Source organism: Salvia hispanica, chromosome 3, assembly GCF_029641045.1.
Source record: "Salvia hispanica isolate PSC_SH4W2 chromosome 3, Shi_PSC_v1, whole genome shotgun sequence".
Classification (NCBI taxonomy): Eukaryota; Viridiplantae; Streptophyta; class Magnoliopsida; order Lamiales; family Lamiaceae; genus Salvia; species Salvia hispanica.
The window spans coordinates 38727863-38742343 of NC_142694.1; the positions used below are offsets into that span (position 1 = coordinate 38727863).

The window sequence follows — 14481 nt, forward strand, 5'->3', positions numbered from 1 at the left end:
ATGTTTTGGTGGCAAAATCAGTTGACACTGAAGCACTATAACGGAGTGTATTAAGGTCTGACATAATTTTGGTTTATCGTTTACTAGCGCTGACTTGAACCCCCGATCTATGTTTACTTGTGCTGACTCGAACCCCCGATCTATTGGGTGAAAGGAAACCGTAATACCAAACTAAGCTAAGCATCCGTTTTGTGCAATATTTTCATTCTTTTGTGCAAAAATTTCAAATTCAAAACTCAGTTTGTTAATTATACTATCTCAGTATATTAATTTCATTTCAATAAACTTTATAGTAATAACATGAATAGATTGCTTTTATAAATGATAACGTTAAGATTAAAATAATTAATTGTGCTAAACTCAATATTTATGTAAATTAAAATAATAGGTAAATGACAGAAAATAAATGGAAAAAAATAAATCAAAAAGATTAAAAAGAAATACTAATATTTTACTCCCTTCGTCCCATAAAAATATGTACATTCCATTTTTAAAAAGTTATCCCAATTTATTACCCATAAGTATCAACTTTTTTTACAACTTATATCATTATCAAAACACTAATAATAATTTGGGTCACACTATTTCCTAACACTATTTTAACTACTCTTCCATCTTATATTACAAATTTTTTCTTAATTCTCATGTCATACCAATTGCCCATATTTTTATAGAATGGAGGGAGTATTAGAATCAAACTAAATACTGTATACAATAACAACATAAATCATGCTAAACATGGATTAAACCTTAGAAATGATCATCAAATTAGATCTCTAACATAATATGTCTATATTTTGGAGAAACAAGAATAAATATTAGCTATATATAAAAAGTTTTATATATGTGAGAAATATAATTAATAACTAAACTAAAATTACTGCATCCGCTCATCTTCCTTCCCGCCAAAATCCCCCATTTTCAGCCGCCTCCGGATTTCGCGCTCCTATTTCAGTAAAATCGGCCGTCGAATCGAAATCCCTACTACATCGAAGAAGGCTCGACGGAACTCTAGCTTGATTCCAAAGGTAGAGAAGAAACCAAACCCAGTTTCCTCAGCTTTTTTATCGGCGTCGCGATTATACGATCAACCGATTGTTACCGTCATCAATTGAATTTCTCTATACTATAAGTTATTGATTATTAGTTCTGGAATTTTAATAGATAAGCACATGTGAAGAACATTCAGTGATTATATGCAATTGGTGTAGAAATGAGTTGAATCTAGGAAAATAGCATATGAAGATTGAGATATGTGAAAGTATATGCAACTGGTGTAGAAATGAGTTGAATCTAGGAAAAGAGCATATGCAAATTGATATGTGAAATTGGTGTAGAAATGAGTTGAATCTAGTTTAAGAGCAGATGCAGATTGAGAGGGAGAATTGTAGTTTGTGCATTATATACACTACAATAATAGTAATAGTTTGCATTGTCTTTCCGTCAACTGTGATGTATCAATGATCTTAAAGCACTTTCATTGTTGAATTATTGAATTTAATTTTGTTTTCCTTCAGTTTGGTTGAATTTGTTTATGTTCATGTTGTAGCTTTGTAGTTGCTATAGATGGGGGATTCTACACCAACTGTTGATACTGCTCATACTGAAAGAGTGGGGATTCGAGATGAGTCCAAGTCCAAGAAGAGACAAAGAACTTCTGAAGTTTGGAATCATTTTACACATGAAGAACCTGATGAAAATGGGAAGAATGTTAGGTGCAATCAATGTGGTCAAAGATGGAAATATGAAGGTACGAGACAAGGAACTTCTACTTTTAGTCGTCATATGTTGGTTTGTAAGAAGAAATCAAAGTTTGGAGATGTGGGTGTTATGTTTACTGAGCACCAGGAGAAGTTAGAGGTTAAAAATAATGCAATCAATCCTAAAATTTGTCGGGATTGGATGACTAAGATATCAGTTGCACATAATCTTCCATTGAATTGGGTTGAATATGATGAAATGAGAGGTTTTTTGAAGTCTTTGAATCTGGATATAGAATTTATATCTGGAGATACTCATGTATTGGATGTGATGAATTTGTATGAATCTGAAAAGCAGAAATTGAAGTTCAGATTGAGTAATGTTTCAGGGTTGTTGCGCTTGACTTGTGATGTTTGGACCGCTTGTACTAATTCGGGTTATATTTGTTTAACTGCACATTTTGTGGATGAAAACTGGAAATTGAATAGCAAAATACTTGCATTTTGTTCTATGCCTCCTCCACATTCTGGAATCGAAATAGCTTGAAAGGTTTATGATATTTTGGCAGATTGGAAAATAGATAGGAAAGTCTTTTCTTTGACTCTGGATAGTTCGTCTGCTAATAATGACATGATAGAAATATTGAAGATGCGACTTGGTTTGCAGAACTCATTATTATGCAATGGTGAATTTTTCCGTGTGAAATGTTGAGCACATCTCTTGACTCTTATGGTCCAAGAAGGATTGGAAGTTGCTAGTGAAGCTTTAGATAAGATTAGAGCTAGTATCAAATACGTAAAAGCATCAGAAGCTAGAATGATCGAGTTTAAAGAGTGTGCTCGGAAAACTGGTATTGAATTACCTTCTTCTCTTCGCTTGGATGTGCCTACTCATTGGGAATCCATATATTTGGTGCTTGATAGTGGAATTAAATGTCGACGTGCTTTTTGTTTGCTCGAATTTGAGGATTTGGCTTATAAGTATTGTCCAACGGAAGAAGAGTGGAATAGAGGAGAACTGATGCTTAAATTTTTGGAGCCATTTTACAATATTTCAACTATGATTTCTGGATCATCCAGTCCTACTTCTGGTTTCTTTTTTATAGAACTTTGGAAGATTGCACACTTTTTGTCTAAAAATTATAGAAGTCAAGATGAAGAGGTGAAGTCTATGTCTCATTCGATGGATTTAAAGTTTGCACCGTACTGGGAGGAGCATAGTGAAATTCTTTCCATAGGAGCAGTGTTCGACCCAAGAATAAAACTGAAGCTTTTGGAGTACTGTTATTCAAGAATTGACAATCATTCAAGTGAGGAAAAAATCAGTAAGTTGAAGATGAGGTTGTATACTCTATACGACGAGTATAAGAAAAAGCGTGCTAGTGCATCTCCAGTTAAGGTTTCTCAATCTAGTGGAAGTTCGAGTTCTCAAGTTAGAGGATTGAGAATAAATAAGAAGGTTCTCGCAGTAAGTTATCCTCTCTTTTTTCTTAAGAATTTTGCATGTCTTTATATTTCTATCGATATTAATTTTGTTCATGATCTAATTTATACATTAATAATATTGTTATAGGGATGGAAGGAATATAGAGGTGGAACTTCTGAAGGAAAGTCATTTTTGGATTCATATCTGGACGAACCTGCAATGGATGTAAATGCTGAAATTGATCTGTTTGAGTAATGGAGATATCGTGCAGCCTGCTTTGGAGAACTTGCTACGATGGCAAGTGATGCTCTTAGCATTCCTATAACAACAGTAGCATCGGATTCTTTCTTTAGTGTTGGTGCCCGTGTTTTGAAGAAATACAGATATAGAGTTCTTTCTGAAAAAGTGCAAGCTATTATTTGCACACATAATTGGTTGCATGGATATTCTGATAGTAAGATTTTATTTTTTTTTTGTATAAAGATCTAAATTTTATGTGTATACAGGAGTGTATTTTTAACTATAGTTTTTTGATAGATGGTGAAGATGATGAATTCGAGGAGGATGATCAAAGTGAAGATCCAAACATTACCGAAGTTAAAGAAGAATGTTGTTCCAATGTTTAGATTTAAGATTTTATGTACGAGACACTTTGATTCAACAAGGACAAACTATTGTTGAACAATTCATCTTTAATATTGTTATGTAGTCTTTGATTATTTTTTCTAATCTTGCTAATGGAACTTGGAATAAGGATCTGCCTCTCACCATATATTTTATTAACTGGATGCATGAATTTTTCTAGTTCGTTTCCTGCTCATGTTCTAGGCTATGTTTATTCTTATATCTTATTCAGTTATACTTTCAGAGATTTGGTCCGTGAAAATTTATCTCGATCAATATCTAAAGTGACAATTTTTTACATTGTCTTTCATGATATTCCATTTTACCCAATCCCCATAGCTAAGTCAATATGAGATAAAAGTCTATCTTGATATGTACTATATGGTCTAGGCATTATTTTATCTAATTTATCGATGGCTAACATAAGTTATACTTACTCCGTCCCATCATATGTGACACATTTTTTTTTAGGATTTGTAGTGTTTTTAGTTGAATAAAAAGAGAATAAAATAAGTGAGAAAAAAAGTAAGATAGATAATGTTATTTTTTTTTATCATAAAAGGAAATATCCGACTTACGGTTTGACGACCCTAAAAAGAATACATCCCACTGTAATATGGAGGGAACACCGGAACAGTAATTGACAAACACGGGTCTATTATATAACTATAATCCTACTTGAGTTAAGGCCAAAATTGGTCCTAAACATATGACCATTTTATCTTTTTGGTCCTAAACTTTATCTTTTGGATTCTTTGATCCTGTATATATGGAAATTTGATCATTTTGGTCCTTCGTCAATAATTTTGTTAATTTTTTAACAGTCAATCGCGTTTGCCCAATTTTGACCAGATTAGAATCTTTTTAAGTCACTAATTGTTTCTTAATTATTTTAACAAATATATCCATTAAAATCAGAAATAATTTCTGATAAAATCTTATCCAAGATACACTCATGGCAGCGCTTTCACAAGCAAATAAGGAGAGAGGGGTTTTAGATCGGCAGCCATGGCAGCGCTTTCACAAGCAAACCCTAGCTCCATCTCCACTGCATCCACCCACCCGACGTCTCCTTCAAATTCACCCCAAACTGATCTACCCAAACTCGAATCCGATCCTGCGCCCCACCCTGAATCCCTAATTCGAGAATCCCCTGATCCACCGAAATCAGAGGAAAATTCCCCAAATGAGAAATTGTCAGACGATTCGGCCAAAGAAGGGATCGGCGGCGATGGATTAGGAGAGGAGGAAGAAGAAGGCGAGTGCGGATTCTGCTTGTTCATGAAAGCGGGCGGGTGCAGAGAGACTTTCATGGATTGAGAGAAGTGCTTGGAGGAAGGGGAGAAGAACAAAGAGAGAGGAACAAAGAGGATATTGTGGAGAAATGTGTTAAGGCGACTTCGGCGTTGAGGAAGTGTATGGAGGCGCATTCCGATTACTATGCACCGCTGCTCGATGCGGAGGAGGCGATGATGAAGCAACTAGAGGAGGAAGAGAAATCGAATGATGCTGACAAGAAGGAATCGCCTTGATTTTGACTCTGATACGATTAATTTTGATTTTTAGTGTTTCATGATAGGAAATTGTTCTATCTAGAATAAACAGCACTAGATAATTTGGTTGCGAAATTGTTGATTTTAACATTGATTTCTTAATCTTTGTGATGTTTTGTTGTTCAATGAACTGCCTATTTTGGCTTTTTCAGCTTCTGCAAAATGATTTTATTGATTAGTGATTTGTGTTTTAATCAAGAATCATGTGCTTTAGAAATGTGTATCTTGGATAAGATTTGATCAGAAAAATTTACACTAACTCTTGAACATTTTGATTGACATAGCCATGGTTCTTAAATGTCACATGTATTAAAAAAAAAAGAGATAGAGACTTAATTAGTATGATCAAAATAGGACAAACGGTCATTGACTGTTAAAAATTTCATGACGAAAAACCAAAATGATCAAATTTCCATATGTGCGAGACCAAAGAATCCAAAAGATAAAATTTAAGACTAAAAAGATAAAATAGCAATATGTTTAGTACCAATTTTGGCCTTAACTCATCCTACTTTTATAATTTAATTACTTCTTGTATACATATAGCTTATCTACTGGAAATGTAAGATTCAAATGCTGAAAAATATTGAAACTTATAGAATGAATTTAAAAAGTTGACAACCTAGGTAAATGATGTAAATTAAATTCAATGGATAAAGATTCTTCATGAATTCGAAGACCAACATGTCTAACAAAATTAAAAAACCAGTACAAGATTAAAAGAAATCAAAGAGCAAAACTGTATTATCAACCAAAATGGTCATCAACAACTGAAAAACATTGTCAAATCAAAGAACAAAATTCTTGAAAGTTATGTTCCATGCCAAAATTCAGAATTTGCCCACAAATTGGCACAAACTGTGCTGTGCTCTCTGCAATTCTTTAGCCTAGGCCACAAGAGTGCTTGCAGTGGTTGATTCGCTGCAAAACAAGAAAGTTTATGAAAAAGTTGCAAACGATTTATGGCATATATAAGAAACATGGATTTAACAACAAGAACAATATGCAGTGAAGAAGCCAATTTAAAACATCAAATGATTAGAGGGTGTGGCATATTAGCCGGCTACTTGGAAATTGATAAGTTTACCAATGGTTTTGGCCCGAAACACATTCTAGGAATGCACTCAACATCAAAACCAATCCAAACAAATCCTTCAAAAGGTTATCTAATAACTTGTCTCCATTCAACAACCTAGAAACTTGTCAAAACAGACTTTTCCACTTGATCACTCACAAAAATCATAGCACATATCTGTATTTCCAACTCAATTTTTTATAGTTTGAATACAAAGCTTCAACAAACTAAATGACTTCATAGCAAATTCAGAAAATTAATTTTCAACAAGCTACTTTAAAAGTTCTGAACTTCTCTCAAACAGGTAATTAGTAAGGCATCCAACTAGCACATCATCACAAAAGGTTAATGCTAAAACCAAAGTGTGTATAAAACATAGATTGGGCGAAACTACTAAAATCATGTAGTGCACTTGGAATACTTCGAGTGGCCCCACCAATAACATTCCAAGAAATTCTAACTACTCTTATTTAGTAGGGTACCAAAATTATGTAGTGTACTATGAATATAGAATGAAGCCAGATTCTAACCAATTTTTAGAGATTCAAAAATAGAATTTAAACCACAATCTACATGAAAATCTGATTAATAGTTCCAGCAACTTACAAGCATTTTGAGCAGATAATCGCAGAAAGTATCAAACAAAATGAACATCAAAATAGGACCAAGAGAATTACTATTTCCAGACAGGCGGAAGCTTCTTTGTCTTCTTGTAGTATCGGGCAAGACGGTGAATCCTGCTCTCAACCAAAATCAACCTAAACTTAGAATCCTTATCCTTCCTGTTCCTCTCCAGATGCTTCCTGATAGCCACTGCTTTCTTGATCAAGTGGTACAAATCCTCAGGAATTTCAGGTGCAAGCCCTGTTTAACATTTAACAAACATTGTTTAACCACTTAAAGCAAAAACACACTTACATAAAAAAATAGATAATTACAATTAACAAGTGTATCCCTCTGTTTAACAATCACCAAAGCCGTCAAATCATAAAAAAGAGTCCTTTTTTTATAAGCAGAAAACTTCAAAAATGGATATCAAGTCTCAAAACTTAATAAATTAGGCGCGCGCTCAGTTTACACATTACCTAGCAGAAACCATTCCTCAATCCAGAAAACATAAATTAAAAAAAAAAACGGAAAATTTGAGAAGAAAAGTAAACAGGATAATACCATGACCCTTGAGAATGCGGAGAATCTTGCTTCCGGTGACGCTCTTCACCTGAGCAATTCCATGGGAGTCACGGAGAATCACGCCGATCTGCGACGGGGTGAGACCCTTCTTCGCAAACTTGCAGATATTCTCCTCAACCTTGAACAACAAAAGAGAAAATCACATCAAAATGGTTCTATCGTGATTATTATGTAGTATTTAAGGATTAAAAGAGAGATCAAAATTACATCTTCAGAGGTGATTTTGAGCCAGGAGGGAGGAGTCCTCTTGTAGGGAAGGGCTGAAGCGGAAATACCCTTTCTGCAACACAAGGCGAGGAATTCAAATTGATACTCAGTCGATAATAACAGATAAGCGCGAAACCGAAAAACAGATTGATAATCAGTACCCTCGGCTGTGCATGCGACCCATGGCGACGGCGCAGCTCTTTCTGCTTCTGAAATCCGAGTGTTCTAGCTCGAAGAAGTGAATAAGTAATTGATCAAATTAGGGTTTTGTGATATTTGTGGGTTTCAATTGGCCCATTTTATCCGGGAATTCATGGGCTGGCCCAGTTAAGTTTACACATCTTTTACTACAACTATTTTCTAAAACCATAATTAACTACGATTATTATTAATTTATTTTGAAATAATATACTTCAAGTTCAAAAAAATACAAGGGATACTGATTAATGACGATGCTGCTATTTTCTGCATTATCACCTATTGTATCACATGTTAATCTAATGGCCATTATATTTCGTGACTATATATCATATTTATTTAAGAGATTTATGTAAAAGTATTAAATTTGTTAATCATTCAAAATTTTAGATTAAATTTGTTGACTTTTTAGAGACTGAATCGAAACATACAAATTTTTCGTAACAATGAATTTCTCATTTTCTCTTCCTTTTGTATTATTTTTCTTATAACATTTATAAATTGACCAAATTACCTATGTAAAATTTAAAATTTCAATTTTGAAATTTTGTATACTCCTTAATTCTAAATTCTATTGCATCTACTCTCCTCTTCATCTACCCTCCTCCCATTTCATGCGGGATAGCTGTGCTTTTGTTATAAAAAAAGAAAACAGTTCCCAAAAAGAAAAAAAAGAAAAATGTACTCCCGGTTTCACTGCAAAAAAAATTTGAATGAAAGAAAAAAGAGGAAAAAAAAATATTTTGAAGGAATCAATAAGAAAAAAAGAAGAGGGAAAAAAATAAAAAATATTCTCAAGAATTCGCATGTTCCATTCTATATTTTAAAAGGTCAATGAGTTCAAATTTCAAATTTCAAATTTCGAATGACTGAATTGAGTCCCTTTTTTAAAACTCTATATTTATTTCTATTATATTTTACTTACATTAATTCAACTTTCATTATTATTCATCATATTTATTTTTATATGACGTTGGATTATTCTTTTTGTAATAAAAACTGGGTATGGAGTATCTTAATTTAGCTTTAAAATTCTAAATAAAAATTAAAGTATGAACACATTTTGGTATTGTATTTCAATAACGACACCGTATTCCTAAGCCCCAAATTTCCCATTCCAAAACCTCTCCCGGAAAATGGCCTCCGCGATCCGACTCGTGACGGAGAGAACCGGCGACGGCGTCGGACAACCATTCGTCGACTCCCACCACGGCGAGGAGCTGATGCTCGTGCAGCCCGGCGTCTCTATCGTCCTCGGCAGCAGCAGCCGTCAGCCTGAACTCCCCGGCACTCTCTACCTCACCACCAGGTTGTTTAACCTATTATCTTTCCCATTTTCTATGCTCAGTTTTTTATATAGCTCTTGTGTTGTTAACTTGTTATTGATTGTTCCGAATTGTGTGCGGAAAGGCAAGTAATTTGGCTGAGCGATTCGGATAGGGCGAAAGGCTATGCCGTCAATTTTATTTCGGTGTCGCTTCACGCTGTTTCCAGAGATCCCGAGGCTTATCCTCAGCCTTGTATCTATGCTCAGGTATTGATGTTTTCATGTAAAATGCTCAAGCTTTGTAGTTATTGTTGATAGAATTTAGGTTGCATTTTTTAGGTTTATAATGTGAAAGTTGTGTTATGGAATGTGTGGATCGAATAAGGTCCCGGCTACGGATGCCCTGGATTACCCAACGCACCTAAACATTCTACTTAGAACTAGTTTACATTGCCTACAAGGTGGATAAGATGTCGTTCCGTTGAAACATCCCATTGGTTGCAGGGAGACTAATCAACAACTGCTGAGTATGTTCTAGTGTTTGGGAATGTTAAGGCATCTTTTTAATAAATGCGTGTGTTCGAAGATCAAGTTGGAATAATTTCTTGTGGAGATGTTGTATACACACAGTAGAGGATTTTGAGGCGTCTTTATGCATATGTACATATATATGGCTGGTATTACCTTTAGGAGGTTGTGTTGATAGGAGGATTTTGATGTAAAAATTGATTTGTTGCAAGTTTTATTCACTCGGTTTATTCCTTGCATTTTGAATCCCTTAATCCAAAGGCCTAGTATTCTACAATATGTAGTACCTGCAGTTATTGGAATCCTCATCGAAGTGACTTTGTTAAACATAGGCATGAATTGAAATGTACAATTTGTAGGAGTATATAATTTGGTGATGACACAAGCTTCTAGTCGTATGCATTGATATTCGATATACTTTTTTTAAAGGTCTAATGATAGGTGCATTTTTTTTTAATTTTCAAGATTGAGAATGGGGCTGAGGAAGACGAGTCTGAAGATTCAGAGTCTGAAACTGACGATACGCTAAACTTATCCAAGATAACCGAGATGAGATTTGTGCCCTCGGATCCTAATCAATGTATCCGTTAGCTTTTCTAGCCATGCTTTTATTTTTTATCCTGCTCGCGTAATCCATGGCCCATCTTTGTAAATGTTTATTCGCTTTTATGAGTGGCAATTTTCTCCTTGATTTGTGCAGTGGACAGACTATTTACTGTATTCTGTGAATGCGCTGAGCTGAATCCTGATCCAGTCGAAGGTGGTATTAATTTCCTTGACAACGACATAGAACATTTTCATATGTATATTTTTCACTGGCTAACTACTTCATCGTGCTTCCTATAGAGGATGAGGGTGAAAATAATTGGATTTTCAGTGCCGATCAGCTGGAATTCAATGCTGGTACCAATTGATTCCGAAAGCCCTTGTTCCCTTTATTGTACTCCTAACTGTTATCTACATTCTTATGCTCTCTTTTTGTTTCTCTTTCGGCTGGTCAGAGGACGATGACTCGGAATGGGATGCCCACCAAAATCCAGCCCATCCAATCGGTGCCAATGGAAATGTGGACTTAGCTCAATCAGTGGTGCAGGTATGTTATATAGTGGTGGTTTGCAAAAATGCTAGAGTTTTATTCCCGGCCTTCAGAATCTCGTGCATGCGATTCATTGTATTATGTGTATGGAAGAATTTATACAATCTCTGTTCTTGCAGCTTCAGATAAATGATCAGCGCTTCGAGGATGCAGAGGAAATAGAGCAGGATGGTAGCAATGGTCATCACTAAACTTCCCATTTCTTCTGTTTCAGATTTGGATAGCTCTACAGTTTGCTCATTTTGAGCTTCATGGACTATGTTGTATGGTAGATTTTGTAGATTTTATTTATATAAAACCTATCACTAAACATAGCTGTTGAGTAGAATCTATTTAACCAACGCATCCATTCTTGATGGTGTTTATTTATTTTGTAGTAGTAATTCTTTTGGCCTTTTGGGTTTTGTGGTGCCAAAGTAAATATATTTTGAGGAAAAGAAAGATTAATTGAGATATTAGAAAATTCCCATTCTTTAAATCCTTCTTAGTTCTAGACCTCTTTCTTTATTTTCATTCCAAGAAGGACTAATATACCGAATTGCTACACATAAAGTTCGTCGAGGCACATTACCAAAACGAACCATAAACAATTTGAATCGATCTTAGTGAACAATACACAACTGCCAATAGATCTCGATCCTCAGGGTAACACAAAAGCATGTTATTGGATAAATCCACACCTATATCTCCACCTCCACGAAGCAAATTTTAAATAAATATCCAGAACGACATTTCCTTTTCATCTTTTTTTTCATTCACAAAAACCCAGTAACACAAATTATATTAGTTTATTTTTTATAAATATCCATTTATTGGGCCTAACTTTCAATACATAGGCCTGCCCTTCAGCTAAATTGAAAAACAGAAGCCCATTAACAAATAGAAATTGATAAGAAGGAAAAAATATAAAAACCCTAACCCTAGATTTATAATCCCATCCAACATCCGTTTTCAGCTCAGCTTGGAGCAGTCGACAGTTATCTCCGCCTCCCGCCGTCGCGCTCCATTCTTCCGGTACGGATCTCCGCGCTCCATTCTTCCGGTACGGATCTCCGCGGTTGTGTTAATTTAATGTGATACTATTACCAAAAAGTTTTAATTTTTCACTATCTGCTGTTTTGACAGAAGAAAGAAGCTCGATTGAATCATGGCGTTCGCAGCGGTAAAACCCTCAAAGCCAGGGCTAGAGGAGCCCCTGGAGCAGATTCACAAGATTCGTATTACACTTTCTTCCAAGAACGTGAAGAATTTGGAGAAAGGTTCACACTTTTTTTGTTTCAATGATTATGGAATACTCAATTTGTTATGCTCTGTTAGTATTCAATAATATAGAGATCATCTATTTTATTCGTACCTTGTAATGTTAGGCTGTGATTGAGAATCTAGCATAAATTTTATATGGAAGAGAGTTAGAGAGAGAGAGAGAGAGAGAGAGAAATAGGAAAAAATGTTTGATTTTTAATCAGAATTGATTGATCAGAATTGAACCAAACACACTCTTTAACATGGGAGGTCCACTGGTTTTCAGTATTGGTAAAGTGTCTGTTGTTGTAGGATTTCGGAGTGCATATCTATGCTTACTTTGCTTGATATATACTATTCATATTGCTATTTTCTCCGTTGTAAAGGTGAAATTTTACTAGTATGTTTTTTGCATTGTATGCCTTTGTCTGCGTGGAGATGTTTTTGCTGATGTACTGAGGATTGATGCTTACAGTCTGTGCCGACTTGGTGCGTGGTGCCAAGGACAAGAGGCTCAGAGTCAAGGGACCAGTGAGAATGCCCACTAAGGTTCTCAAGATCACTACTAGGAAATCTCCTTGTGGTGAAGGTAAAAATCCTTTTTTGCATTTTCTTATTGAGTTTCTGTTCAATGCATCATTTTATTTGGAATTCGAGTGTTTATAGTAGTGTTCTTAGTAAAAGTTTCTTCTTTTATGCTACCTCATTAAGGTCTTTTTACCATGAGTAATATTTTGTGGTCACTCTGGTATTGTTCTTATAAAGCTATTACTCTTATATAAGCTCAACTGTTTGTTTTCAATCTGTTCCTCCTTATTGCATTAGACGGCTTGTTTTGTTGTAAAGCTTTGTTCATGTCTTTGGTCTTCACTAATTGCAAGTTTGATTAAGGGTACACTCGTGAAGTATAGCAGCTATAGAAATTAGAACATAACCTTAAATGAATCTCCTTTATTGATCCTGTAAGTCTGCATTTTGGGCAATGTGTCTTTCTTCATTTTGAATGATTAACCCGATACATATCTTATTTTTAGCAATACATATTTGATGTTCTTAATCGACTGATCCTACTTTTTTTCATTGGAACATTTAAATAATCAACTGGTGCCTGAATCTTGTTTCTCCAGGTACCAACACCTTTGATAGGTTTGAGCTTAGGGTTCACAAGCGAGTGATTGACCTTTTCAGCTCACCCGATGTTGTGAAGCAGATCACTTCAATTACCATTGAACCTGGTGTAGAGGTCGAAGTCACAATCGCAGATTCTTAGACACATCTTGTTAAGCCAGAAATCCTTGAGCCGCATATATGGGGCAAGGCTGTTATACGAGTTCCTTTGACTGTTCACAATTTTGAATATCCTAGACTCCTTTATATTTACGTCGAATACTTTTTTGTTGTTGAGATATGGAATTCAGTTTATGTGACAGCCTTGCATTTCCATCTTGATGTTTTCCATCTTAATCTTGATATCCACATTGTCTCTCTTCACTTGTAGAATCTGATTAATCATATCTTGTGAAATGAAGTTTGAATTCTGAATATGTTCATCATGCAGTGTTTTTTCTTGATTTCTTGTTATAAAATGGAAAGCTTAAATGATTAAAATATATTCCCTTCGTTCACCAATATGAGTCTGTCTTCATTTTTTATAGTACTATTTGTTTTAAGAGTGAATTACATATTTAGGACCTATACTTATCACGACGAACGTTTGTGGTCCCTATACTTACAAAATATCATTTGCGGTCCTTATACTTGTACTTATGCACGTTTTAAGGTTCTTTTCACTTTCTAATATTTTTTTGGACAAAAATACCCCCAAAGAAAAAATTTATACACTATTTTCTCTCTTTCATCTTCCTTCTTTCTTTTTCCTTTGTCTATAATAAAATTAGAACTAAAATTATGGGTTTGTTAATCTTATTTCCTTGTATTCTGTTAAATTTTTTGAGAAATTTAATCATATGATGATAAATTTTATATTTCCACGTCATTTTTCTTCATCACACTAGAGTATTTGTGATTATGCTTCAAATGTGGAGTATTATAGTTAATGATCCCGTAAATAAAAGATTAAAAATTTGAACGACGAATTTCAACAAGTGAATATTTGAATCTAATCAATCGTAAAGTGAGGAATAATAAGCGATAAATGGAATGTATGAAATTATGGTAATTTTGGTTGTGTGTATTTAGCAAGTGCGCAGCGCCCGCGACTTATGTGGGTTCTCACATCAGAAATTTATCTTCGCAATTCTAACAAAATAATGTAAAATAAACTTCTTAGCTGAACATTTGATTTGTCTAATTTCTTTCTTCAAATATGTCTCATCTCAATTTTTGTACTAATTATACAAGTCATTTACAAAAA

General features: G+C 34.6%; 5 protein-coding genes and 1 pseudogene across 9 annotated transcripts; 5 read left to right on the forward strand and 1 right to left on the reverse strand.

Annotated features, from left to right (window-relative positions):
• Window positions 1-913: 913 nt before the first annotated feature.
• On the forward strand, window positions 914-3841 carry LOC125209010 (zinc finger BED domain-containing protein RICESLEEPER 2-like). Of its 2 annotated transcripts, XR_007174281.2 has the most exons (4): window positions 914-1028; window positions 1550-3168; window positions 3274-3580; window positions 3664-3841. XR_007174281.2 is itself a non-coding variant. In XM_048108582.2 (3 exons), the coding sequence occupies exons 2-3, from the start codon at window positions 2431-2433 to the stop codon at window positions 3379-3381; spliced, it is 846 nt and encodes a 281-aa protein (XP_047964539.1). In that variant the 5' UTR covers window positions 914-1028; window positions 1550-2430; the 3' UTR covers window positions 3382-3646. The 2 variants fall into 2 exon arrangements, 1 of the variants encoding a protein (XP_047964539.1); XM_048108582.2 differs by lacking the exon at window positions 3664-3841 and having other exon boundaries at window positions 3274-3646.
• On the forward strand, window positions 1567-2247 carry LOC148930712 (zinc finger BED domain-containing protein DAYSLEEPER-like). The gene has a single exon (XM_089066586.1). The coding sequence runs from the start codon at window positions 1567-1569 to the stop codon at window positions 2245-2247; it is 681 nt and encodes a 226-aa protein (XP_088922712.1).
• An 846-nt stretch (window positions 3842-4687) lies between the features above and the next one.
• On the forward strand, window positions 4688-5454 carry LOC148930713 (uncharacterized; annotated as a pseudogene).
• Window positions 5455-6019: 565 nt separating this feature from the next.
• On the reverse strand, window positions 6020-8065 carry LOC125216855 (small ribosomal subunit protein uS15-like). Its single transcript, XM_048118627.2, has 5 exons — window positions 7938-8065; window positions 7777-7849; window positions 7549-7687; window positions 7056-7242; window positions 6020-6224 (listed from the first exon to the last, which is right to left on the reverse strand). Exons 1-5 carry the CDS (start codon window positions 7958-7960, stop codon window positions 6191-6193), a joined length of 456 nt encoding a protein of 151 aa, XP_047974584.1. The 5' UTR covers window positions 7961-8065; the 3' UTR covers window positions 6020-6190.
• Window positions 8066-9039: 974 nt separating this feature from the next.
• LOC125212316 (chloride conductance regulatory protein ICln-like) lies at window positions 9040-11907 on the forward strand. Its single transcript, XM_048112445.2, has 7 exons — window positions 9040-9283; window positions 9385-9508; window positions 10235-10349; window positions 10470-10529; window positions 10616-10672; window positions 10771-10862; window positions 10985-11907. The coding sequence occupies exons 1-7, from the start codon at window positions 9111-9113 to the stop codon at window positions 11054-11056; spliced, it is 693 nt and encodes a 230-aa protein (XP_047968402.1). The 5' UTR covers window positions 9040-9110; the 3' UTR covers window positions 11057-11907.
• Window positions 11748-13536, forward strand: LOC125216925 (small ribosomal subunit protein uS10y-like). Of its 4 annotated transcripts, none has more exons than XM_048118712.2 (4): window positions 11748-11879; window positions 11991-12124; window positions 12583-12696; window positions 13235-13536. In XM_048118712.2, the coding sequence occupies exons 2-4, from the start codon at window positions 12013-12015 to the stop codon at window positions 13375-13377; spliced, it is 369 nt and encodes a 122-aa protein (XP_047974669.1). In that variant the 5' UTR covers window positions 11748-11879; window positions 11991-12012; the 3' UTR covers window positions 13378-13536. The 4 variants fall into 4 exon arrangements, with proteins under 4 accessions (XP_047974669.1, XP_047974671.1, XP_047974670.1 ...); XM_048118714.2 differs by having other exon boundaries at window positions 11772-11879; window positions 11994-12124; XM_048118713.2 differs by having other exon boundaries at window positions 11783-11907.
• Window positions 13537-14481: the final 945 nt, after the last annotated feature.

Coding starts and splice junctions, on each gene's coding strand:
- LOC125212316 (XM_048112445.2), top strand. CDS start 9,111: ATGGCCTCCGCGATCCGACTCGTGACGGAGAGAACCGGCGACGGCGTC. Junction 10,530..10,615: donor GAATCCTGATCCAGTCGAAG/GTGGTATTAATT, acceptor TGCTTCCTATAG/AGGATGAGGGTGAAAATAAT. Junction 10,673..10,770: donor TCAGCTGGAATTCAATGCTG/GTACCAATTGAT, acceptor TCGGCTGGTCAG/AGGACGATGACTCGGAATGG.
- LOC125216925 (XM_048118712.2), top strand. CDS start 12,013: ATGGCGTTCGCAGCGGTAAAACCCTCAAAGCCAGGGCTAGAGGAGCCC. Junction 12,125..12,582: donor CGTGAAGAATTTGGAGAAAG/GTTCACACTTTT, acceptor TGATGCTTACAG/TCTGTGCCGACTTGGTGCGT. Junction 12,697..13,234: donor GAAATCTCCTTGTGGTGAAG/GTAAAAATCCTT, acceptor TTGTTTCTCCAG/GTACCAACACCTTTGATAGG.
- LOC125209010 (XM_048108582.2), top strand. CDS start 2,431: ATGGTCCAAGAAGGATTGGAAGTTGCTAGTGAAGCTTTAGATAAGATT. Junction 3,169..3,273: donor TAAATAAGAAGGTTCTCGCA/GTAAGTTATCCT, acceptor ATATTGTTATAG/GGATGGAAGGAATATAGAGG.
- LOC125216855 (XM_048118627.2), bottom strand. CDS start 7,960: ATGGGTCGCATGCACAGCCGAGG. Junction 7,850..7,937: donor GGTCGCATGCACAGCCGAGG/GTACTGATTATC, acceptor CTTGTGTTGCAG/AAAGGGTATTTCCGCTTCAG. Junction 7,688..7,776: donor TCAAAATCACCTCTGAAGAT/GTAATTTTGATC, acceptor TTGTTGTTCAAG/GTTGAGGAGAATATCTGCAA.
- LOC148930712 (XM_089066586.1), top strand. CDS start 1,567: ATGGGGGATTCTACACCAACTGTTGATACTGCTCATACTGAAAGAGTG.